Here is a 25,724-nt window from a genome sequence, read left to right as displayed (position 1 = left end):
AAGCATTTGCTTCAGTGTAGTGGATTTTTCAACTCAACCATGATTTACCCATTTAGTGTTAGTTGGTCCATTTTAGATACACATGATTAGTTTGTTGTTAAATAAGGAAGTCAGTGAGTCAAGTTTTAATAATATTAATGTATTTTGGAATAAAGGATTTATGACACATAAACTATATAAACATAGGAACCGAGGAAACCTATTAAGAAGACTAGGACATGATTTTTAATCTTTTGTAATTATGTTGTTAATATTTTCTTTTTAATGATACTGGGTGTTGCAATTCTTGTCCAGTCAACTATGTGTGGAATATAGTTTAAATAGGCTAATAATAATTGTTTACTACTTAAACGGACTTAGATTAATCGCTATAGTTGTTTTGTTGATATACGTTTTTATTTACAGTGTTACAATGTGCGGCAATATGTGCGTCAATACCTAATTAATTGTAATAATTGCTATTCGGCAGTACTAGGCCCTACATATCTTTGAATCATACAAAATTATTAATTATCCTACAAAGCATTATTGTTTTAGCTTTCATGTAGAACTAGCATTTTGGAAACCACTCCACTACATAAATGTTGATGATAACATAATTATAGTAAAATATGAGTATTTCGCTGTAAAATTATGTCAACTAACATGTAGTTAAGATTGGACTTTTTTGTTTTTTAATAATGACAATGCTTATACCGAATGGCTAATGGCTATAATAAAATGATTTTTTATTTATGTTTGAAGTACTCCCGCTGTTTTAATGTTTGTTGACAATAGTAAAAGCTTGTATACTAAAATAATAATTGTTTGTTCTTTTATGGTGGAGCCATATTTATTTGATCCTTAAAATGTTGTAATTTATTTAGAACAATAAAACAGTGATTTAACACAAAAACATAGTTTTGAACCATTATTGATACTGTACTCTCGATGTGATGTGTGTTTTCAATAACAATGTTATGACACATAGCATTTGAATACGCTCTCACATACCACCTCGCGCTGGGATGTTGGAACTCGCTATGACGACTAAAGAATGTTTCCCACATTTTCAGGCGCATAACTTAGTGAATTTGAGGTATTGTGTCGTAACACGTGTTTGTTAACATTTTTTGATTTGGTCAATACTTTAGGTTAACTTTTTTCGACTTAAAATCATTAAGTAAAACCCAACTTTATAATATAATTCAAAAATAAGTTACTAATAAAATATAGAACTATTTCTTAATTTCAGAAAACTGCTGCTAATACGTACCAACATGTTCAAATCTTGGTATTTGGGATACGCGTATTTTGAATACGCAATTTTTTTGAATACGACAATACGCGTATTGTAAATGGGATACGCGTCGATTGGTGAAATTTTGAAGTCAATAATGCGTGAAGTTCAAGAAGCGTTGCTGCTGCAAAACAAACTTCGAAGCAAACTAACGCAGGGATGTTGACCTTGCTAAATAGTAACGTTAAGAATGTTCACTTAAGAATATGGGCACATTTGCTAGAAAATTCTTGGTAAAAATTAAAACAGTATAACAAATAATATGCTGGAATGCGTGTTTTGTTAACATTTTCTATCTGGTCAATACTTCAAGATCATCTTTGAGTTTCAAAATAATTAGTAATACTACAACTCAAATGCAATTTAGTTATCAAAGTTAAGATACATAGATACATAAGAGAATACACACGGTTATAAGCTAGTTTTTACAATTTTAGAAAACCACTATCTGTACACTCATTATAGTATCACTACAAAGTCCACGTTTCGATTACGATTTTGTAATTGATGTTTTTTCTATTCTCTCGTCGCGTCGTCTGTTGACTGTTGTTTTTTAATGTCAATGTCAGTATGTCAGTCAATGTGTTGTCTTTGACTTTCCTCCAGTCTTTTGTTGTGTTATTATTTTTATGTGATGGGTACTGATTCTAAAAACTAAAATAAAGATTAAAATGAGGGCTCGAAACACAAATTAGCATAAATCATATATTTTTTAAGTCTCATATGTCTTAACGCAATGAATAGGTCTAATTTGTTTTCCCTCAAAATAACACATTCATGCTATTCTTAAGTTATAAGAGGTTATGTGAAGCCGTAGACTAGGACTAGACTAAACTAAGTAGATCACGTTCATTCACAGGTAAAGCTATAATTACAATAATTTATTAAAATTTGAGTAAGCTTAATAAGCTTTAAAATAGCGTTAGTCGGATCATAACTTAAGCCTATATCATAAGAAGTGTTACATTTTTTATACCCTATTCTGACAAACAGCATTGCAAGCATTTGCAAATAATTAGGCCTATATTGGAATACCAATACAAGGGGCATAATTTATTAACAAGGCTTAACTTAGTACGGTGCAGATTATAATTTTGATTTGATAGATTGCTACATAAGTTATAACCTTACTTAATGTCAATAAACCCAACTGCAGGAATATATTAAGAATATATTAATAAAGGCTTATTTTTAAAATCTAGATCATTGTAACGTTTATCAATCGGAAATAAATATTAAAAAGTATCCTAAGCTAGTACTTTTAGTGCTGTATAATTAGATAAAAGTCTTGTTAGGCATATGTCAACTAAGTTACCGCAACAAACTTGCCTCATGTTTGCTGTCATAACTTAAGCACTCTTGTGCATTTTTAAGTTTACCCTTAAATAGATTCAAATCCTCATTCTTGATATTTAGGTATATTTTTTAATTACAGCCTTTAAATACCAACACTTTTTATATTCATTGATCATTTGATTTTAGGTTGAAGGAACTAAACTAATCATGGTGTTTTCCAAGGAAGTCGCTTGCAACCGATTAGTCAATTTAAAGCTCTCAAGAGTACTAGTACTTGTAACTTTAGCACTGGTTCTAGTACCTCTATTTACCCATTACTACTTGTCAAATGTAAGTATCAATGCTTTGAATCTATTAAGCCTAAGTTATTAGACCATACTTAAGTCCCTACTCTTATTTACCATTGGAAAAAACAAACTAGAGGTTAATGTAATTGGTACAACATGGAATGTACAAAATACAGTACTTCAGCTCTTTTCTAACTCTAGTAAGTTAGGCTGCCTAAAGGTTTGTTCTTGGACATTACTTTAAAATATTTAAATAGGCCTACCTGCTAGGCAATCCGGTCATATTGCAAATGCAACTAAGTTTAAGTTTAAGTAAGTTAGAGTCGGCTCCTAACTTGTGGAGCCGAGACTTGACTTCTTGACTTTGACTGTGCTTTCTAATGTGTAGGCCTAAATAAGGTAGGCCTACCTTACCTTTCTTCTGTATTTCCAAACTTTATAATTTATAATTCTTTGAATCTCAAGGTTGAGAGTGATGTTTCATTGGGTGATATCCATCGAACCCGATCTAAATTGGAAGCCTATGAAGAATTTGGAATGTTCCGAGGAGCTGATTTGAAGACAAGAATTGAAGAAATGCTTAGAATTAAAGGTTAGTCACAACATTGTACAGGTATACCTGGTTTATTGTTCTGGCGGTAAATATTTGTTAAAATTATTGTATCATGAAAAGGTTGAATGAATTAGTGCGGTATATTGATAGTTTGATAGTTAACAAAATGAAACACACAACAACAAACAACAACAAAAAATATCAAAATAATAAAATGATCTGTTCACTTGATTTTGAGTTATTATCAAGAATCTGTGGAATGTTCTCCAAAATGTTCAGGCCACATCAGGCCAACAGTTAGCCTAATAGATTGGTTCGAGCCGGAAATAGTTTTTGTGCCAAGCTTGGTTCAGGTGATTTATATAAAAGGTGTATGAATGGCTTGATTAGAGCCAAACTGAGCTTTAACTCAAGCAATATTATTTAACTCCCAAAAAGCGTTTGCAAAGATATATTTCACTGTATGGCAGAAGACAATTTTAAATATTTTTAAAACTGATTGTATTGTGACAGCTAATATGTTATTAAATTGATACTTTTCAAAGCAAACCGATATTGACCCGAAGGTCTAAATTTGTTATCCGACATAACCCAAAGTATAAAGTCTCACCCGCAGACTCCTAGTTACAATTTGAGTCTGTACGGTACAAGATGAACTATGTATACGGTGTTGCTTGTTGGATTCGTTGTTGTCTGTCTGTATCTAATGTTAGTAGTTTAATGTATGTATTAGACATTGGGGCTAACCTTAGCAACCACAGGTAGGCCCTAAACACCTTTAGCTTGGTGTGATAAGTTTTTCACAACGATTCCTATGCCTTGAGACTTACACACCATAAATTACATATTGTGTTGCAATCCGAAGCACTTTATGCTAATGATTACACAGTAGTAGCAATGAATTGAATCTAATGTTTTCAGGCTCGGTGAGCACTGAACTGCGCGACCTCGAAGCCAAGAGACAGAGACTGACAGCCGACATTTCGTCCCTTACACATAAGATTGAGTCGCTGAAACTAGATTTATTAAGGCAACAAACAGAACTGGAGAGACTCAAACTATCCGTTGAACAGGTTAGCTACCTGACAAATATATTTTGTTGTATTTTTAACAGAGGTTTTCAAATTTGTGCTAATTATCTGGGTGCCTTTAAAAACAAGTTTTATACAGTCACATGTCTTTTTTGAACTGAAACCCATATGAAAAATGCTACAAGCTATCAGTTAGTTGATTACACAGGGCACAAGTTGTGATGGATTAAACTACAGTAGAACCCCACTAATCCAATGTAGGCTAGTCCGACTCCCTGCTTAATCCGACTGTGCCTTCGCCTATCAGTGACGACAATGTTATCGTTGGTAATATTGTGACTACTTCCTATGGTCGTGTAGAGATCATCATCGCCTCTCGCAATAGCAGCAAAAATATTCTTTATTCCTCACAATCACAAAAACATTATCTTGGTTTTCTGCAATCATAGAAACATTTATTGTCATCCTCCGTAATCGTGGCTAAATATTTAACACGTCTCCTGCAGTCACTGATACATCGTTAGCTTCTCCCGCGATCGTGGCTAAGTATTTCGGACATCATAATTTTCTTCCGTATATGTCAGTTAAGCCATTAATGCAGTTAATTTAATATGCCACCAGTTAATATGCTCCCCGGGTTATCCGACGTTTTGACTGTTCTGACCATGGTCCCGGTCCCTTAGGTGACAGATTAGCAGAGTTGTACTGTACCGATAAGTCCACTTGTTCATTTTCCTGTATGCTATCCTATACATGTAAGTATGTGAAATAAGTTGACCTTTCAGTTTGCCTTGGTTAAAAAGTAGTCGTCGTCATAAATAAGCGTTCACATAAGCATTTCTTTTCATTTTTTATTTTGTGTGTTTTTACGCCAGTGGCATTTTTTACGTTTTGAAAGGTGGTCCAAACCGTGATCTTGTTACTATATAATGTCGACCTTTTTGTTAGATAGCGTTATTAATTCATAGGCCAATGACAAATGGCATCTGGGTCTGAAAACAATCTCTCATGGATTCGAACCAGCGACCTTCAGATTTGAAGGCGAGCACAATAACCACTCGGCTACCCAAACAATTATATATCAATTGTCTGGGTGGTTGTAGTGCTTCTTCACATAAGTGCACTCCCTCAGTAGCTCAATTCAATTACGTTTATTTTCAATTGAGCACTGGTTACAAAATAAACATGGGAATGTAAAGTCTAGTTCTTTACATACCGTAGTCAAAAAATCCTTATAACTTGTCAAGTATGAATGTTTTCATATCGTTTGTGACAGGCGCAAGTGGCTCATCGGGAGGCTCTGCAGCGCAACACGCCAGAGTTGTCTCGGCCACTGCGGCTGGTAGCGGGGGGGCCGCCCCTCCCCCTCCCCCCGCCATCACCCCTCTCCCCTCCCTGCAGTATGTGGCAGTGCTTCGATCAGTCACGCTGCGCCCTCACCTCCGGTCTGCCAGTCTACCTGTACGACACAGAACTGTTCCCGGCCACCAGCTACTTGCGCACAGGTATTACCACGAGTCAATGGTTGTTATGACCTAGCCTATCGTACAATCTGTATCTAAAGGCTAAATAAAATTATTTATGATTTATGACCACGAGTTGCTGATTTCAAACAATTTGTTTTATTTAATTCATTACTCTTGGAAGCTATCTTTTTGCACTATAATTGTATGGAATTATAACATTGTAATTTCTTGAAATATTAAGTTATTTGTTTACAAATCACTTTATACTACAGTAGAACCTCAATAGTTCGACTTTTAGTGGACTTAAGGGGTGTCGAACTATTGAAATGTCGAACTATAGGGAGTAAATGGAGTTTAATATACAGGAATGTAAACCACAAGTTTTAGGCCTATGTAGAAATCAAATTTATTAAATGGTAAACAGCTTAACAATTATTTCACTGGCCATTGGTCTCAAGTCAACAATAAATGACAAATCAATGTTCAAGTCAGCTTACATCACAATAGTAACCATTAAATATCACTTGACAAAATAGCTCAGCCTGTGTCGAACAATCAAGTGTCGAACTATTGAAGGTTTACTGTATTTCAATTCATTATGTAGCATATAGGGATGTTATGTTTTTGTTTATCTTATTATAGCAACATTTTTTTGTTTTGTCGTAATAGACACCCATTATGAGGCAATATATTATTTAACATACTGATTCTATTTAAATTACAATAATTAAATAACTTATATATTTTGTATTGTTCTATTCCCTCACAGGTGTGAGACAGACTGTGGGTTTCAACCCCCACTACACCTCAGATCCCCACGAGGCTTGTGTGTATCTAGTCCTAGTGGGGGAGGGGGAGGCACATGATCTAACTAGCCTCAGAGATCTCCCCTATTGGGGCGGCGACGGTGAGTTTCAGTTTTACGTTTATTTTTAATTTGAAACTATTTTCACCAAAGGAGTTTACCAGGTACTCTAGACAATTCAGAACGTTCATACACCAGATTACTGGTGTATCTGGCATCTCTAAGATTTCCAATATTGCAAGGATAGAATAAACAAAACAATTTCAAGTTTTAGGCCGTTTATCTCTGCCACACATGTCTATTCCTCCTATTCGCTCTTGGTTTCATTGTTGGTTTGTCTTCTAGTACAACTTGTATGTTACGTTTTGTAAAATCTGTAACTTTTTCATCTATGCGTTTAATTTTTTTTTGCTTTAATTTTTGTATGATTAATCCACATCAAAAGTTCTCTATGATTGTTTGGTAAACTTCAATCTACTGGTTGATTTGCTCAGGGAGGAACCACGTCTTACTTTACCTGTCCCGGGGCAACTTGTCGCCCCCCACCCTCACTCCTGAGTTGACGGGCCGAGCCATCATCGCCCAGTCTACCTTCGCCCGCCACCTGTTCCGGGAGGGGTTTGATCTGGTGCTGCCCCCCGTGCTAGGACCCCCTGGGGGTGACGTGTGGGCAGAGTGCGCTCCTCAGCTACCTGCAAGGCGCAAATACCTACTGACCTTCCAGGGGCATCCTCCCTCCACTCACATTGTCTCTCAAGGATTTAACGGTGAGTCAGCTTAGTTCAGTTTTATATGTTATCAATTGATTCTATTTCTCTCTCAATCATTTGACATTGCTATGTGCTCAAAGACTACATTGAAACTTTTATGACCTCTATGTCCTCAAAGATGACATTGAAACTTGTATCACCTCTATGTGCTCAAAGAGGGTGTTAAAACTTTTATGACCTCTATGTGCTCAAAGAGGACACCAAAACTTGTATGACCTGTGCATTAAATAGCTGGGTAGCTAAGTGGATATAGTGTTAGTTTAGTTGTCAGTTCAACCTGACTAAAGTTTGTGACTTTTTGATGGTTCAAAACTTAGTTAGGGTGTGATCATTCGGCTTTTAATGAAAATCAGCTGATTGTAGTTAAAAACATCATCTTTTTCACTCATCTTGGCATTAAAAAAGAGCACCCTGACATTGTAGAAATGTAATCTAACCAATTTGAAAATAATTGAAACATTAGTTGAAAAACATTGAAAAATGGACTCCTTGAACGTGCGTTTTATGAAATAAAAGAATTTTATAACCATCCCTTGAGTTAATTTTTTGTTTTTAATTTTCTTAACATTATTTGGCTAGTTAATTTTTCCTGTTACTTTGTACTTTGTATTTTTCTAGTCTAGGCTCAATTTTGACAATGCACCTGTTCTATATGTTATCACATCTAAAAGAATGTTATGTGCAAATAAATAATGTCTAATGTCTAATGTCAAATAATCCCTTTGGTTGCACAGTGACGGAGCTGCACAAGTACTTGTCACAGTCAACGTCAGACGTGTTCCGACTGGACTGGTCGTGCAGCAACTCTGCAGCCCTGGTCTCCACGGAGGACGACTGGGACTTGTGTGGTACTGAGACATCCCGCGCCGCTCTACTGAGGGAGTCTACGTTCACACTGGTGCCTGCACCGCGCAACACCAGCTATGTGTCGTCTGCGCTCAGTCTCGCCCGGCTGTATGAGGCCCTACGCGCCGGTGCGATCCCAGTCATAGTCGGGGGCGACAGAATGGTACTGCCTTACAGTGAGGTCAGTGTTTTTTTTTGTTTTATTTTAGACAAGATCTAGAGCAATAGTAGAAATTGTGGAGTTAATGGGTGTACTACATTACTTAGCCTATATAGTTTTCTATGGAAATCGGAAAATTATCCTTAAAACTGCTGCTTTTTAAATTATGGTCTACAGATTAGTAAAGGAATGAATTTATTACAGTATATCCTTTTTAGACCTATTTATCTAGGCAATAAAGATTTTAGTACCACACCATTTACTAGATTCAATCATATTAGATTGTCTCTAATAAATTGATGTAATTTATTTATCACGATAGTGTAGGTTTATTAGTTCTCAGAGCAAGAAAGAAACTAGATACATTTTAAAACCTCTCTTCAATCTTAAAATGGGACCGAAAGACCAAAATAAGAGATTGTTGAATACTGGTACCATTACAAAAAACATGCATTAACTTCTATGCAAGAACAATAAATTATTTATTTTACAAATGGCTTTAGCTCTCAACTATTTTCCAAGCAGATTATTTCTATTATGTGTTGTTCTATTATTTGTTTCAGATGTAACTGGATCAATTATAATTAGGCTAACAATGACTGTACTAAGCAAAAAGTGAGTTAGATAAGAGCGGTTGGATTGTGTGGGTGGAATATTTTTAGTACAGGCTACAATAATTTGCTTAAATGGTTGAATTTTGTTTTCTGGGGGATTTGAGGTTTCCAAAAGCTGTTTAGTTTTGGCTTAGCATACTACAGCTGACAAATGCAGCAGTATAATTTCAATGCTTTTGGATATACAATATGCTTATCATCATCATCATCAAATTGCATCTCATTCTCTATTCTCATAAATTAATTAGTTGTGCAATTGAATCAAAAGTCAAACTTAGTAGTTACTACGCTACTACACTGGCTCCAGACTTAACTGTGTTATATACTTGTAGCAAAAAGACTTAAGCTGCAGAGTCTATACAATTGATAAAAGTTCTGTATTTTTTTCAAAAAATTTCTGAAAAACTCTTGATGTTGAGGTGCTCCTGTACTGGTTTTCTATTTAATTTTTTTTCTATAAATTTCTGAAAATCCACAGCTCAATTCAGAGTTTAAAATAACCTAATTTAAAATAGTTATAGGTTTTATAGGCTTATGGAGATTTAGCTCTTCATGGTCTATAGAATTAGTGATATTTATTGAGCTAAATATTTAATATTGTCTCTATAATGAGGTTTATATTGAGTACCGAAAATTTACTTTTGCTAGTTAGAAATTTCCTAACATTTACTGCAATACTCCGTGAAAAATGTATGGCCAGAGTAGAAAAAATACCTTGTTTTACACCATACAGAGTTGAGCCAAGGAAATCGTTGGGTGTATGTGACAACAATCTCTAAACATTCATGTGAAACAGGTGCTGTCGACCAAGAAGTTTGTGGTGTCGATCGCCCAGAGCCGGCTGCCAGAGCTGCACTTCCTGCTGCGGAGTGTGTCTGACGCAGATCTGCTGGTGCTGCGCCGCCAGGGTCGTCTGATGTGGGAGAGGTACTTCGCCTCTCTACAGGCCGTCATTGACACTACGGTGGCTGTGCTGAGAGACAGGTTGGGTCTACCACCTCGGCCCGTCGTAGACACGCCTGCCTCACTGTTCACACACGACTCTGTGGTAGGTGGATGAAAATTCACTAGGAATTTGTATTTTCTATGCCATTGTCCAAGTTTCTGAGTACAGTGTAATTTGTGTAAATCCTTACTATGTTCTCTTCTCATCATCACAGCTAAATGTTTCGGTTGCATTCCTCACATCGAGATTACCCAAGTTTACATATGCAGTATTACAATTGTTGCAGATAATTTTGCAGATAGTCTAGACGTTATACAACAATCACCTGGTACAATATCGCTTCATAAAAAAAAAAAACATGAATTAGCTTTTTGGACATCAAATTGTTCTTGATACAAGGTCACTGCACTATAAACTGTCTAGGAGGTTATACTATTGTTTGACAAAATCAATCACAATATTTTATTGTTTGACAAAATCAATCACAATATTGTATTGTTTAATGTATTCGTGAATATTCTATGAACTGACTAGGAAAACAAATTCATTTCAATGGACAGCTTGTTACTAAATTAATTACCTACGTATAATCGTTCGGATTTACAATCTTAATCTTTGAGAGTGCCCCCAGCTTATACTAAATATATTCTGTGAATTAACTTAGCCAAGGCAATGCCTGAAAAAAGTTTCAGGCACAAGTTCACATTGAAGTGATTATACAAAACAACGCTGGAGAGACGTAACATAAACACTTCTCATTTACTAACAGGGGTGTGCCTACGGTGGGGGGGGAAGAGCGAGCCTGGACCCCTTCCCCCTCACCTGGCTGGGAGGTATTCCATTCCTCCCAGGCGTTCCGGAATTCGGGGCATGCCTAATATCTGGTGAGGCCTCAAAAACTAACATTCTAAAATTCTGAACGATTCTGTCTAAATGATTGTGATTTTTGTCTCATTAAGTATGAGAAGCCAGTTTATCCAAAAGTAATGTTTAACATTGTTTCTCTTGACAGTGTCATAACAAGTTTGTCTTTGTTTAGCCGGTGAAGACGGAGCAAGTAGTGGAAGCTGAAGAGAGCCTCGGACCATTGGAGCCTCCTTACCCTTCCCCTTCCTTTCACAGGAACTACTCCGTCTTTCTAGTACAGGTAGGCCTTTACCATGGCTACTTTAGGTTTATGTTTATGGCAAATTACTCTGTGTAATTTAATTTACTACTCCGTGTCACTGTAGTGCAGTAGATACTATAGGAGGGTTTTATGATAACGTAACAGTATCTGATGGAAATATAGCACAATAGGTCTTCCAACACATCTTTATGTATCTACACCAACGTAAACATTTGCAAGATGGTGGAAATATTTGAAATTTACAATGGCAATTTATTTAGATGTTTTCAAAAGAACCATTAACCAAAAACCTAGTGTGTAGGCTCCCTACGCACCAATAAATAATTTAGTTGATCATAATATTTTGTCCTCAGCTAAGAATACTGTTGGTGTAAATAGAGATTCATTTCAGGGTCATGAGATGTGGAACGATTGGGGTGATCCGTTTCGTCTCTACCCTCACCTACCCTTCGACCCTGTGCTGCCCTCTGATGCCAAGTTTGCAGGTAAAGTGTTGTTTTGGGAAATTAATTTAGATTTAAAATCAAAGCTTATTCTACTAAACACTGTAAAAACATATTTGGTGTCAATAACTATTTCCGAGTCTTATTGTCTTATTTAACTAAGTTATAGTATTTTTTGGTTGGTTATTCATCATCTGTTGTGGTGTACGGCAGGCTCTGGGACTGGGTTCCGCCCCATCGGCAGGGGAGCTGGGGGAGCTGGCAAGGAGTTCTGTGAGAGTTTGGGAGGCAACCATCCTCGCGAACAGTTCACTATCGTCATGCTCACCTACCAACGGGACCAGGTACAAGCTTACACGACACGTAATATCACCAAATAATATTGTTTTACCAAGAACAGTTTAATAAGTTGTTTGAAAACAGTAGCCTAAATTGAAATCCCAGATTAAACGTACTTATCACATTTATCATCTTCGAAGCTGAAGACAATTTTAAAAATCGTTCTGTTGTTTTATATTGGTATTGCTGTTGTTGTTGTTGTGATTGTGGTACTGGTATTGTTTCTTACTATTTTTTTCTTGTTTCTTGTAATTTTTTGACCAACTTTAAAAACATTTTGACTGAATGTAATGTAACAATCTATTTTTTTTTTTCTACTACCTGTCCCTTGGCTATACAACCGTCTTTGATTTATTGTAATAAATTGTACAAATTGTAAAATCCACCATGAAATAGGAGAGAAACATGTCTATTTGTTGAACTATGTAGAAGGACTATTTTCTACTAAACTACTTAACTACTTAGTTCTACTTAACTATTTTCTAGTCGAGTTACGACAAGTCAAGTCGATGCAGACACGACACTGAATATGTATACTGTACATGCAACTGTTTTTCCTCAATTGAAAATTGGGGAACAGTCATATTTTAAGTACTTTTTCTCATAAAAATATGATTTTTTTAGGTGCTGATGAACTCTCTCAGTAGACTGCAAGGCTTGCCTTACCTCAATAAAGTGGTCGTGGTGTGGAACTCTCCCCGACCTCCTCTGGACGACCTTCACTGGCCGGACATCGGAGTCCCCGTAGAGGTAAGCGGAGAATAGATACATGATAAAATGAAGGAACATTAGAGTCAGCATTAGTTTCAAAAGCCTTTGGTAATAATTTGTATGGTGACATCGAGATCCGCTACAATATTGAAGCTTGTCTCTAAACCTTAACCTTAGCTTGCCTCTAAGCTTGTTTGTGTTGTTCTACCTTGTGTTGTGTGTTGTTGAAGTTATTTACAATATTATTGATCGGCCATATTTGAACAAAGTCCACATGAGAATGAGGGTGAGGTGTTTTAAATAAGCTAGTGTTTATTGATTGTAAATAGTTTCAGTTTGTGTATTGAGACATTTTTTTTTTGTTTTGTTATGGTGGTGGTTTTGAAGTCAAACAATTTTCACCTTCATTGTAGTACTAATAATGCCAACTACGAATACCATGAATGATGTTTTTAGAAGCCTGCGGTTCCCCAGAATATTTTAGGTTGGGCCGGGCTAACAGTTGGCACCAAAACATATAGGTAGGGCCAAAGAATAATTGTAGGCACACAATCACTTTTAGTAATTCACCAGTACCGTCCATAGTATACCTTGTGAGTAGAGGTATTCATAAATCAATCTCAATATATTTGAAAGATGTGTTTTGAATAACAAATGAGATTTTATCCTAATTGTTATTTTACACTGATTGAGTCATTGCAGGCCTTTGGCAAAAGTAATTTGAGCAGGGAAAACAAGTTACTTGTCAATTGCACATGCAAAGGTTTATTTATTGTTGATACAATTTTAATACAAGCAAAACCAAATGTTAACAATTGAGAGTTTTAACAGTAAGTTTGACGCTTGAAATGAAAAGCTTTAAGGTACCTATCAAAAATCATTTTGAAAATATTGTCTGCTATCATAGAGGAATATTCTTTAATATCACATAATCTTATTAGTTTTAATTAACATAATATAAAATGATGACGATACTACATAGTATTTTTGCATCACAAAACAAACAAAAATTTGCATGAAGCTTTGTTTACCTTTTGAGTTAATTTAAGTCACAGAAAGCTCCATTTGACCCTTATCATTTGTGTGTGCTTCATTGCAACATTTTCTCAGTTTAATAGTAATACAAATAACTAGCACGCTTACCACAAGGAAAATAAGTGTAAAAAGAAGATAAGAATTGGATTTTGTATCTTCAACACACGTTCGCTGGTCCTTAGAAAGTACTAAGTGGTCGTAACATTGACACGCAACCTTACTTGCATTCATTCGTGTACACAAGTGGGAACAATTCTTCTTTTCACACAAGTATGTAGTACTGGCACCCCTGGACTCGTAAGTATCCATCTTGAAGTCGAGAATTTTCTCAGTTTCAGTCATAAGAATGGTCACATTCACTACATGATTAGACACTCTCGCTTTGTACAGAATGTAACTATCGTTGTTTACACTTCCCCACACTATTGTTCCATTGACAGCGTCCATTCCGAACGGTTGATGAAGTTCTGGACCACTATAAATAGCATCAAACTTTGTGAAACAGTAGTCAACGCTTAATAAGTAGTTCTTGTCGTCTTCCTTTGAGCAAATCAAGTATATTTTTTCTTGTTGAATGTCGAGTGCAAACTGTTTCAGATTGGGAAATTCGTTCATTTTCAGGACGGTGGTGCTGGAAGTGTTTAAATTGTATTTTACAAGTTCTGTGTCCTTCAGATATAGTAGGAACTTCCTGTACGGGTCTAATGCAATACTTGTTACTTCTCCAGAATGAATATGCGAAATATTTCCAGGTCCATTTCCCCAATGTATGCTCTTAGTATCCCTACAACTCCAGTATAAGGTATAATGATTCCAGTTTATGGCCAAGTCACCAATGTGGGTACAATCGGTGTTTAATTCCACTTGACTGTGCAGGCGCTCCGAAAATAAAGTACCGTCAACAATGTCTTTTCCCAAAACGTATTTAATGAGCCGGCCACGTGAAACAAAACAACTTATTGAATAATTTTTTCCTCCTATATCTTTAAAAGACAGAGTAACGTTTTTGAATATCCACTGTTTAATTGAACCGTTTTCAGTTGCATATATTATATTAGTTTCAAAAGCTTTGGTTTCAAATATTTTGTACAGCGACATTGTATTTGATCCGCCACAATGTTGATTGGGTACATTAGTACAAGGTTTACAATTTGTACTGTTGATCGCAACTAAAATGCCTTGAATTACATCGCTGCAAAAACATTCTTCATCGTTGTATCCTGCAAAAACATGTTTTCTCCCAAAACATTGTTTAATACAATTGGAAAAGTCTGGTGTTTCAGAATGTCTATCAGAACTGACCTTTGGTGATGCCCTTCTAAAACATCCTAAATAGTACTTTTCAAAGTCATCAGCTGAGATCAACAATAATATCTGTACCAGGATGATCATAACTAACCACATGTTGTTCACATAACTTCACATATACAAATGCAATATCACTTCCTTAGAGATTATTGTAGCTCTTTCCTTGTGTGATAAGCATTTTTTTACCACATCCCAAAATTTTCAACTTTCATTCTGATTATCTGTTCATCTCTTAAAAAATCACATTAGTTATTGTTTTTCTTGCTTGTAGACGCCTAAAATTAAATAAGCTATGAAATCGTTAATTTTTACAAATAAGTCTGTGATCGATAATAACTGAGGTTAATTGATTGAATATTTAGATAAAGAAAATTAGTTTAATACGTCTGATGCTAATATTGAATATTAGATAAATTTGTATATATTTCATTGAACTTTTACAGATAATATTTACTATCTTCAGACACAGGTTTTCCATTTTTTTAAATATTCGAATCCAAAATGTCTGTATTTGATTGATGAATGGCTGATTGAAACTATTCTAATTGTATACACCTCTTCAATGAGTTTTACATGGAATAAGTTCTCCTGTGGACAATTTTAACATTTTTTTCCAAATTCATTCACGTTCTGATCAGCAGCTAGAGTTGACAAGTAAAAAATCAGGCATACATTCTCTGTTTATTAAAGGTAGTTATCTAATTGATTCATTAATCATCTACCGGTAATTGGTCAGTTAATTTCATCTAATTGATTGATTATCTGATCTTTCAAAAATGTTGGAAAAACTTTAGTAGGATTAAACGTTTAATGTTAGTCGTCCTGTAGTTGGAACAAACTTTTGAATAGTTTTTTTTTTGAGGAATTACTTTGGCTTTTTTAAAAATAACTCTCTTGTTTGCCACTCTTAGTAAAAGTCTATTTTAATTTCTAAATAATTTACTGAACATAAAAGTTATTAATTTTGAGTTTGGATCGAGGGTTGTCCATAAAATCTCTTATTTTGTGAAACATGCTGTAATGTGTAAATGACATACCTATACAGCTATAGACCTAATAAATATTGATTTTTGAAAACTATTTAAATCTCCCCACCACTCATATCATGGTTATAACTGCCCCAATGATTCACATGAAATCTTATCTTAACCACACTGATTAAAAATAAACTCACAAGATAGTGTTCCAGAAGTTAGATAACTTTATCGGAGAAATAACCAGATGTATATTCTGAAACACAGCTTTTTATAGTAAATTTTATAGTTATGTATAAGATAACTCAGTTCATTTTGATAGGAAGTTGAAATTGTAATAAACTAGTTTCCTAAATTATTAATTGCTACCCATTTAAACTCCAGCAATTACTCAGTTATTTAAGTATTTATCTTTAGTGGAAAAAATTAAAACAATTGAAAAACAAGTTTTTAGTGACACTCACAATTAGAGTAATAAGTAGCAAACCCCTGATTTAAGGAGAAAACACAAAGAATCCATCTATCCCATAAGTTTTCATCTGAGCTATATAAACTGTTTATTTTGGGTAAGCCTCTACGTTTAAGCTCCACGATCAGCTGCACACCACTCGTGGCAGGATACAATCACTTGTCTCCTGGTCAGACAGACCTAGGTCTACCATAGCAAACCATGTTGTGTGAAATACCAATCCCCGACATGGCCACCAGTGGCGCACAAATACAATTTCAGTCAAATTTAAAATTGTGTACTACAAATTACCATAGACTCAAAAAACACAAAAGTGTGTTTATAGGAATGATTAGATATAATTAACTATTTATCAACTGTACACTAGACTACTACAAAATAAGATAATAATTATGTTAATTAAGCCATGTACCATCTGTGGTATACGACCTTTCATCGTTGAACATTACATGAACTTAAAAACATACTTTAAGTAGTAAAAATAGTATATTTCACTACTAGTCACGAAAGTGATTCATTTTGGGGCGAAATAGTGTTTTACATGCGAGTCAAAAACACTATCGAGCCCCGAAATGGGACTTTTGTGACGAGTAGTGAACAATACTTTTTATAACAATAAAAAATACCCCCGCCGCAGCAAACCTGCAGACTAAGCGAATTTCCATTTCCCTGAATGGATTTAACTTACACTAAAATGTCTCCTTAAAAATATCACATTTATTCCCTATTTAAATAGAATCAGTTTAAAACATACTTAGGTTTGCTGCAACAGGGAGGGTAAAAGTGTTTTTTTATGTAAAATGTTAATAGTTAGTAAGAAATAAAAACATTTTCCAAATTTTGGCAAAATATGTTTATAAACAAGCAAACTACAACAGTTTACTTATTCTCCATAAGAATAACATGGGAATTTTAAATTTACAATTTTTTGGAATTTTCTCCGTAACCATTAGGCGCATTATAACGCTTCAATATACTAAATTATTTGTTTTTTTAAGCTCTACAAAATAGTTTTGAAAGAAATTGCAAAATTTTATGTTTTTTGCGTCAAAAATGGGAAAAACCCATTTTTACCCCATAAAAGCCCCCATAAACCCCCATTCCCATGGTCCGATCATGCTGGTTCGCGAACTCGTTCGAATAAACGTAGGTTTACACGTTTGTACCAAATTTCATCAAAATCGGATCATTTTTGCTCGAGTTATCGCGCTAACGGACACATATATATATATATATATAAATATATATATAAATATATATATAAATATATATATATATGAATTTGAACGGATGGTGTTTTTGACCTCTAGGGACCTCAAAACGAAAAAAAAAATCGGTCCCGGGTCCAGGTCTTACCGTGAGTACTACGGTAATAGCTTATTCCCTATATGGGAAATTCGCTAAAAACTACTAAAAAAAATATCCGATATTTTGTAATCCACTAATTTTTATAATCTAAACACAATTCCCCTGTACAATTATTTTAGTGTGGAATTCACTTGATTTTAACTTTGTTTATGTCTGGCAAAGTATTGTTTGTGTAGCTTCTACAAACACGAGTGCACAGTAAAAACACCCACAATGTCTCCGAAATGCCATTTTGTTGCGTACAATCACCATAGTAACCAATGGCGCACGTAGTAGTTTTCAAAAACTTAATAAATCGGTAGAAGAATTATCGAAGCCAACGTATTAACAGATATACTATTTTGTTTTTGTAGGTTGTGAAGGCAAGCACCAACAGTCTCAACAACAGGTTCGTGCCGTACGACGCAATAGAGACTGAAGCAGTCCTCTCCGTAGATGATGACGCTCATCTGCGCCATGACGAGATCATGTTTGGATTTAGGTTTGTTACTTATGCTTTGATGGTAATACCACAGACTAACCAACACAAGTAGACTTCTCATCCCATTGTAAATTTTGAAGCTCGTTTTCCTGTCTAGTTCATGTCTAGTTCATACTGGGCGCTAGTGTCGACGAAATTTTGTTTCTATTATTTTAGGGGTAATTTCATGATTTGAGCTTAGATCGTATTATTTGGTTAGTTGAGGTTTTAAATTACTAAAACAACAAGAAACAAATTGTAAACAAAACATGACCTCAACAGTGCACCGTACAGAACTAACAATAAAATTTGCTTCAGCTGGTCCATAAGGATGAGAAATAATCTACTTTATCTATGGTAATACTTACATTTTTGTAAGCAGTATAAGCTCAAATATGTGAATCTTGATTGAACTGTCATTCTGTTGTAGGGCTGTTTCTGTATCGAATCTTGCCCATACCTTGAAATAATTTAAATAACCCTAATGATAAATGCATGCAAGGGGATTTACTGAGAGCTATTCAAATTTTGACTTTCCTGAAGTTTTAAGTTTAATTAACGTCACCTTGTTGATTTTTTCAGTCTATTTACATGAAACATAACCAAACGTTTAAATATTTTGAAGAAGAAACGTTATAGCACATTAATTTGTCCATGCTGCCAAACTATGTCTATGTTTTTCCAAGGTCTTGTGATCTTAGATCTTTGGTGGAAAAATAAACAAAACAAACATTGAAAAATATCATTCTCTCTTGATAACATTGGGAGCACCTTTCTGACCATTCAGTTTACACTGTTTGTAGAACTGTTGAGTGGGAGGGTTAATGTTATATATTTGCCAATTTTCTTACTGTGCTGGAGACAAATGTGTTGATGTAAGCAATCCAGTTGTGTTTCATGTGTTTGTTTGTTTGAAGGGTTTGGAGAGAACAGAGGGACAGAGTGGTTGGTTTCCCTGGTAGGTTCCACGCGCTTGACCTCAACTACGGCGGTTGGCTGTACAACTCCAACTACTCTTGTGAACTCTCCATGGTGCTGACAGGTCTGTGCTCAAACTAACATTTTGCAATTCATATTTCTAGCCCCTGATCTGGTTATATAACTAAATCGAAATTCTCAAATTCTGGTCTTTTCTTTTTAAACATGTAATTTAGCTTTGGTAGAATTATTTTGTATGGCAATTCAATCTAGATTTTCATTTTTAAGGCATTTAAATGATTACTAGGTGAACCTGTGCGAATTCGCACGAATAATAGTCGTTAGAAGTTGCGTCGTTGTATCGACGATGGTCTTGAGCTCGATCGTTGACTATATGCATTCTAAGTTCTTTTTGCTGTTAAGTAGTGGTATTTTGCAGGACAGAGCTCATCATGCTGAAAAATTGCGCGTATGGATTAATATCAAGTTGAGTCATGTTTTTAGGAAAAAGCATTTAGCTTGGATTAAATAAATAAATATAGGATGGAGAGGACACAGCTAACTCACCTGATGAAAGGTTGCAGATGAGTCAAAGAACACATAAAATCACACACATAATTTACTTAATATTTCGCCTCTTTCAGAGGCTTCTTCAGAAGTAGGCCTAGATGGTAGTTACAAAACAACAGTTGAAATAGGATGACACAGTTTGAATTCAAAATGTCTGACAGGTTGTCCAACTGACACTGCACAAATCACTAAATACAGGCACATTGCAATATTGTATTTACATATAATATGTACATTGAAAAGCAAATTAGTTTTGTCCATGAAAATAAATACTTAAGAGTTAGCTGTGAGGGTGAGGATATGAGGATATTATCTAATGTTGAGGTTAGGTGGGGTTCTGGAGTTGGTCACAAACTGGTAAGCTAATTCCCATCTTCTGAGCATTGAACTATTGCATTGGTTCTTTGGCAATGATTTTAGAGCTTTTATGGTGAAACAGTCATCAAATAGAAGTTGGTGGGATAAGGCATGTTGTGCAACTGGTTTTTCTTTGCTAGTTTTAACATCATGTCGATGGCCGTTCATGCGTTTTCGGAGAGTCTCGGTTGTTAGGCCTATGTACTGGGCTGGACAATGTGAACATTGAAGCTGGTAGATAAGGTTCTCTGAGCTGCAGGTATGATGGCCTTGGATTCTGTAATTTTTATTATGGTATGTGCTGGTAAAAGTGTCTGTAGGATGGTGTATCTGGCAAGATTTACATCGGTTTTCATTGCATGGGTATGAGCCCGGTCTTGGTTTCTCAGATGGTATTTTTGATGGATTTGGGAGTTTTGGGTGGACTAGCATATTCCTCAAATTTGGGGGTTGCCTATAGATTATGGAAGGGGCTCTTGAAAGGAGGTTTTTGGTTTGGCTGGAGGACTCTAGGATTTTGAAACCTGTTTTAAGGAGGTTGTTTAGTTGTTGCAGGCCAGGGTGGTAAGTGGTTATCAAATTTACTTGAAGATGGTTGGTATTTTTCTTTGTAGTTGGACGTGGGTTCTGAGCTGCTTGGATCTGAGATTTTACGAGAGTGCTAGGATAGCCTCGGTTTTCGAAGGCTTTTTGAAGTTGGGTTTGGTATTGTGTACGGTCTTTCGGTTCTGAAATTAGGCGATTTCCCCTTAGGGCAAGACTGTAAGGAAGTGATCTCTTGGTGTTATTCGGATGACAACTAGAAAAATGGAGGTATTGTTGGTGGTTGGTCGGTTTTATGTGGATAGATGTGGTGAGGTTATTGTTCCTTAGATGAATTGTAAGGTCTAAAAAGTTTATGGAAGTCTCAGAGAAATCCCAGGTGAAATTTAGCGGTCCAAAACTGTTGAGGTCTTCCAGGAACTTCCGTAGTGATTCTTCACCGTGGGTCCAAATTATGAAAATGTCGTCAATGTATCTAAACCAGCAGATGGGGAGGTGTTCACGGCTAGACAAAAACTTTTCTTCATAATTCCCCATGTAGAGATTAGCATAAGATGGGGCCATTCTTGTACCCATGGCAGTGCCCTTGATCTGTAGGAAGTGTTTGTCTTGAAATTGGAAATAGTTCTTTTCCAGAATGAATTTTATCAGTTGAGTTATAAACGAAGTGGTGGGTAGGGATCCTTTGGGTCTGTTTTGAAGGTAGTTTTCTGTTGCTGTTAGGCCGTGGACATGAGGTATGTTTGTGTAGAGTGAGGTGACATCAATAGTGGCCATGAGAGTGTTAGCGGGGAGTGGTTGTCTGACATTGTTAAGTTTTTGCAAAAAATCATTGGAGTCCTTGATATATGAGGCCAAGTTTTGTACTAGCGGTTGTAGATAGGCGTCTACGTATGAAGAGATACGTTCCGTTAAAGAACCGCAGCCTGATACTATGGGCCTTCCTGGCGGTGGTGTTATGCCTTTGTGGATTTTTGGTAATATGTAGATTTTAGGGCAGATGGGTTCTTCTGGTATTAACAGATTTGTTGTTTCTGGGGAGATATTGTTGGATTTGGAGTGTTTGTAAATTATTTCCTTGAGTTCAGCGGTGTACTTTATAGTTGGATCTTCTTTCAGAGGGAGGTAGGTGGAAGAATCACTGAGCTGGCGTTGGATTTCTGACACATAATCAGATTTATTCATTATCACTGTGGTCGAGCCTTTGTCAGCTGGAAGGATCATGATATCAGTATTTGATTTTAAAGTTGAAATGGCTTTTTTCTCGGCTTCGGTGAGGTTATGGAGTGTTGTAGAGGTTACGTTGTTTTCGAAAGTGGGATCTGAGATGTTTTGTACCAAGAAGTTGATGTATTGTTCTATCGGATGGTCTGCTGGTAACGGTGGGGGATCGAAGTCCGAGGGTGGAGCAAACTTCGCTAGGGAGGGCGCCACACTGTTGGATTTCGAGTTGTCTTGATCTTGTGAGTTGAAATAATGTTTGAGACGTAGGTTCCTAGCTAGCGACATGATGTCTTTAACTAGGCCAAAATGGTCAAAACGGGGTGTGGGACAAAAACTGAGACCCTTGGTCAAAACTGTTTTTTCTATTTCTGAGAGCTGGTGGTTGGATAAGTTGCAAACTTGTTGGTCATTCGTAGAGGTTTCAGGGTTGTTTGGGACAGAATTGCTCTTTAATGGGGAAGTAGGAATCTTCGGTGGTTTAGGTAGAAAGGGTTTTTGGCCTACTGGTATAGGTAGTCCTAAGAGGGAGGCCAGACAAGGCCTATCTGAGATTAGAGGAACCAAGTTGAGTCAGTGCTGCAAGAGCCAATAGCTTTGTTTAGCATTCTTTCTTTAACAGCGGTTTCGACGTCCGTAGGTATAAATTTAGGCATATGTGGGATGCTCCCCTTCTGACGGTTGAAAGGTGACAATCGGGTGATAAATTGTGTCGTGCACCTTATACATGAAAGGCCATCCACCGTTATGTTCTTCAATTTTCGCTTGAGTGCTGACCATTGCGAGCGCAGAGTTGTACCTGGTTGTACAATCTAATGTTCTCTTTGTAGTTTCTGCTCAAATGATTTGCTCCATTAAGTAGAATCTTAATATAATAGATTTCTTGGTATGGTGGTAATTCACTTTTCCTTTATGGCAGCAGGGTGAAAATCCTTCGCCTCGTCCTCTTTGTTCTTCTTTAAAATGTAGCACACCACATTTCTGACATTTTAATGCCATCTCGCCAAGTGAATGCTGCTGAATTCTTGTTCTTGTCAGTATAATTTTGTAAATACACGTGGCCACTATCTGTTCCAGCTCTTCGTCTGGGCTCCTTACGTTTTGCATTGCTTGTTGTATGTTGACTCGCCGTGTCCGACCGGCAATACTTCTTTGTCGTCGGGTCCTTGGCATGTTTAATCAAAATTATAATGTAAAACTTTTCTCCCGTCGTGTCCTATAAGTAACATTTCTTTGCCGGGTTTCTAATTATTTTAAAAAACATGCAAACTGTTTACATTTCAAAACCAAACAAAACAGCTGGGATTTAACTTTTTTAAACTAATGTATTGACATCTGTTTCAGAATATAATAACATTCAAATCAATCACAATGTTATCCTTATGGAAGGAACTTTGAGGGAAGCCCACGCCCTTAAAAATATATATTTCGAAAATCTAAAGTCAGTTTGCACATCTACACACCTAGACGAACATTTTGGTTTAAAATATGTGGGGTTAAATCTTAAAATAAAAAAGCCTTATTGTTCACAAAGTTTCATGTCGCGTATTAAATATATAGATTTCAAATCTAAGGACTTTTACTTAGATCTTAAGTTGATTTTGGGTCTGTTATTACTTTTTATTTGTTACTGGCTAATTGTGAATATCTTTTTTTTAATTAAATATCAAGCAAGACTATCATTTAGACTGCTCCATTATAAAGAATGTCAAATTTTGCCTCTGGTTTACTCAGAAATGCCTCCAGGATTGATTATTGACTATGTACATAGGTTTACATATCTAAAGTCATCAATCCTCTTAGCCTATTTTTGTGTATTGACGACGATAAGATGTCCCAATAATTTTATGAGGCAAGAGGCTTGAAAATGAAACTGCTTTTTCGAAACTACTCTCCATTGTTTAATTTTAGGATTGATGACGTAATGTATGTAATTTATTTTGCCCCTGGTTTAAATACGGAAAATAATAATTCATGGAATATATTTTTATATTGTCACTTTATTTTTTCTTAACTGTCTGTGAATGTAATTTGTGTTACAGGGGCGGCATTTGTACACAAGTACTACACTTACATGTACACCCACTGGCTGCCTCAAGCCATCAGAGACAAGGTGGATGAGTACATGAACTGCGAAGACATTGCCATGAATTTCCTAGTGTCCCACATCACTAGGAAACCCCCTGTCAAGGTAAGGTAAAGAGAACCTAGTGTCCCACATCACTAGGAAACCCACTGTCAAGGTACAGTAAAGAGAACCTAGTGTCCCACATCACTAGGAAACCCACTGTCAAGGTACGGTAAAGAGAACCTAGAGTCCCACATCACTAGGAAACCCACTGTCAAGGTACAGTAAAGAGAACCTAGTGTCCCATATTACTAGGAAACCCCCAGTCAAGGTACGGTAAAGAGAACCTAGTGTACCACATCACTAGGAAACCCCCTGTCAAGGTACGGTAAAGAGAACCTTGTGTCCCACATCACTAGGAAACCCCCTGTCAAGGTACAGGAAAGAGAAAACCTCATTATTGATTGATTTGAAAGTCAAATCAAAATTTATTGTCATACCAACGTTTGTACATATCATGTCTATGAAACAGGTGACATTGTTAAAAGGGGGTTAACATATTCATTATTCTATGGTCACGGCATAGTCATAAACAACTTCTGTGGTCACAGCAAAATGAGAACATTTTCTGTGGTCAAAGCAAAATCGAAGACAACTTCTGTGGTCACAATTTTCATACATCACTATAAGTAACGACATCTTCTGTTAGTTTGACATATACTTTAAGTTTACTGTTGTTGGTTGCAGGTGACATCACGTTGGACCTTTAGATGTCCCGGCTGTCCCGTGTCACTATCTGAGGACGAAACTCACTTCCAGGAGAGGCACAAGTGCATCAACTTTTTCACTCAGGTGGGGATAAAATACTATAATCAGTTAAATTATCCATACTCAGTCATACTATCAGTTAAATTATCCAGACTGGGTCTGTACTGTATTTTGAAAGAGGTTGTGATAGATGATAAGGTAGTGCCGAGGAAGTTAGTTAGTTTTTCAGTATCAGTTCTTATTTTCTGTTAATTCACTACCACTGCTTTTTTATTGCAATTCCGATATTTTTAACAGTTAGCCTAGTCTATGAATATATCAATTATAAAATGAAACTATTCTATATTAACCTAACCAACCAAATTTGCTGATTATGAAAAAATTCTGTTAGTGAATAAACCGGAATAAAAAAAGTAGTGATATTGAATTAATGGAAAATTACCTCAGTATCATTTAACAACAAACTTTTTTGAGTTCTATTTTGATTACATAATATAGGGACAATATATGTTGTTTTACTTTGATTTGATGACAACACATTTTCATTTACAGGTGTTTGGCTACACGCCATTACTGAACACTCAGTTCCGAGCAGACTCCATCCTCTTTAAGACAAGAATACCTCACGACAAGCAGAAGTGTTTCAAGTACATCTAAAATTATCTTTTAGCGAATTTCCCATATAGGGAATAAGCTATTACCGTAGTACTCATGGTAAGACCTGGACCCGGGACCGATTTTTTTTTTCGTTTTGAGGTCCCTAGAGGCCAAAAACACCATTCGTTCAAATTCATATATATATATATATATATATTTTTATATATATATATATATATATATATATATATTTATATATGTGTCCGTTAGCGCGATAACTCGAGCAAAAATGATCTGATTTTGATCAAATTTGGTACAAACGTGTAAACCTACGTTTATTCGAACGAGTTCGCGAACCAGCATGATCGGACCATGGGAACGGGGGTTTATGGG

The 25,724-nt window shown here is 36.0% G+C and overlaps 1 protein-coding gene across 1 annotated transcript; it reads left to right on the top strand.

Moving 5' to 3' along the window:
- The first annotated feature begins 1,985 nt into the window (after window positions 1-1,985).
- On the top strand, window positions 1,986-25,505 carry LOC128993264 (exostosin-3-like). The gene is made up of 18 exons (XM_054417052.1): window positions 1,986-2,138; window positions 2,762-2,905; window positions 3,328-3,454; window positions 4,337-4,488; window positions 5,723-5,951; window positions 6,682-6,819; window positions 7,212-7,484; window positions 8,222-8,514; window positions 9,904-10,155; window positions 11,093-11,200; window positions 11,574-11,667; window positions 11,839-11,969; window positions 12,589-12,714; window positions 18,183-18,310; window positions 19,207-19,331; window positions 23,941-24,089; window positions 24,714-24,818; window positions 25,287-25,505. Exons 2-18 carry the CDS (start codon window positions 2,783-2,785, stop codon window positions 25,389-25,391), a joined length of 2,658 nt encoding a protein of 885 aa, XP_054273027.1. The 5' UTR covers window positions 1,986-2,138; window positions 2,762-2,782; the 3' UTR covers window positions 25,392-25,505.
- Window positions 25,506-25,724: the final 219 nt, after the last annotated feature.

The sequence above is a fragment of the Macrosteles quadrilineatus genome, unplaced genomic scaffold, assembly GCF_028750875.1.
Source record: "Macrosteles quadrilineatus isolate MER2022 unplaced genomic scaffold, UCM_ALF_1.0 Scaffold_4__1_contigs__length_99947679, whole genome shotgun sequence".
NCBI classification, from domain to species: Eukaryota; Metazoa; Arthropoda; class Insecta; order Hemiptera; family Cicadellidae; genus Macrosteles; species Macrosteles quadrilineatus.
This window is presented reverse-complemented; position numbering and strand designations above follow the sequence as displayed.

Bases quoted from the DNA above. Each gene is read 5' to 3' on its own strand.
- LOC128993264 (XM_054417052.1), top strand. From the start codon at position 2,783: ATGGTGTTTTCCAAGGAAGTCGCTTGCAACCGATTAGTCAATTTAAAG. The intron at 11,970-12,588 runs GTACAAGCTTAC...TGATTTTTTTAG, and splicing joins TCACCTACCAACGGGACCAG to GTGCTGATGAACTCTCTCAG. The intron at 12,715-18,182 runs GTAAGCGGAGAA...TTGTTTTTGTAG, and splicing joins ACATCGGAGTCCCCGTAGAG to GTTGTGAAGGCAAGCACCAA.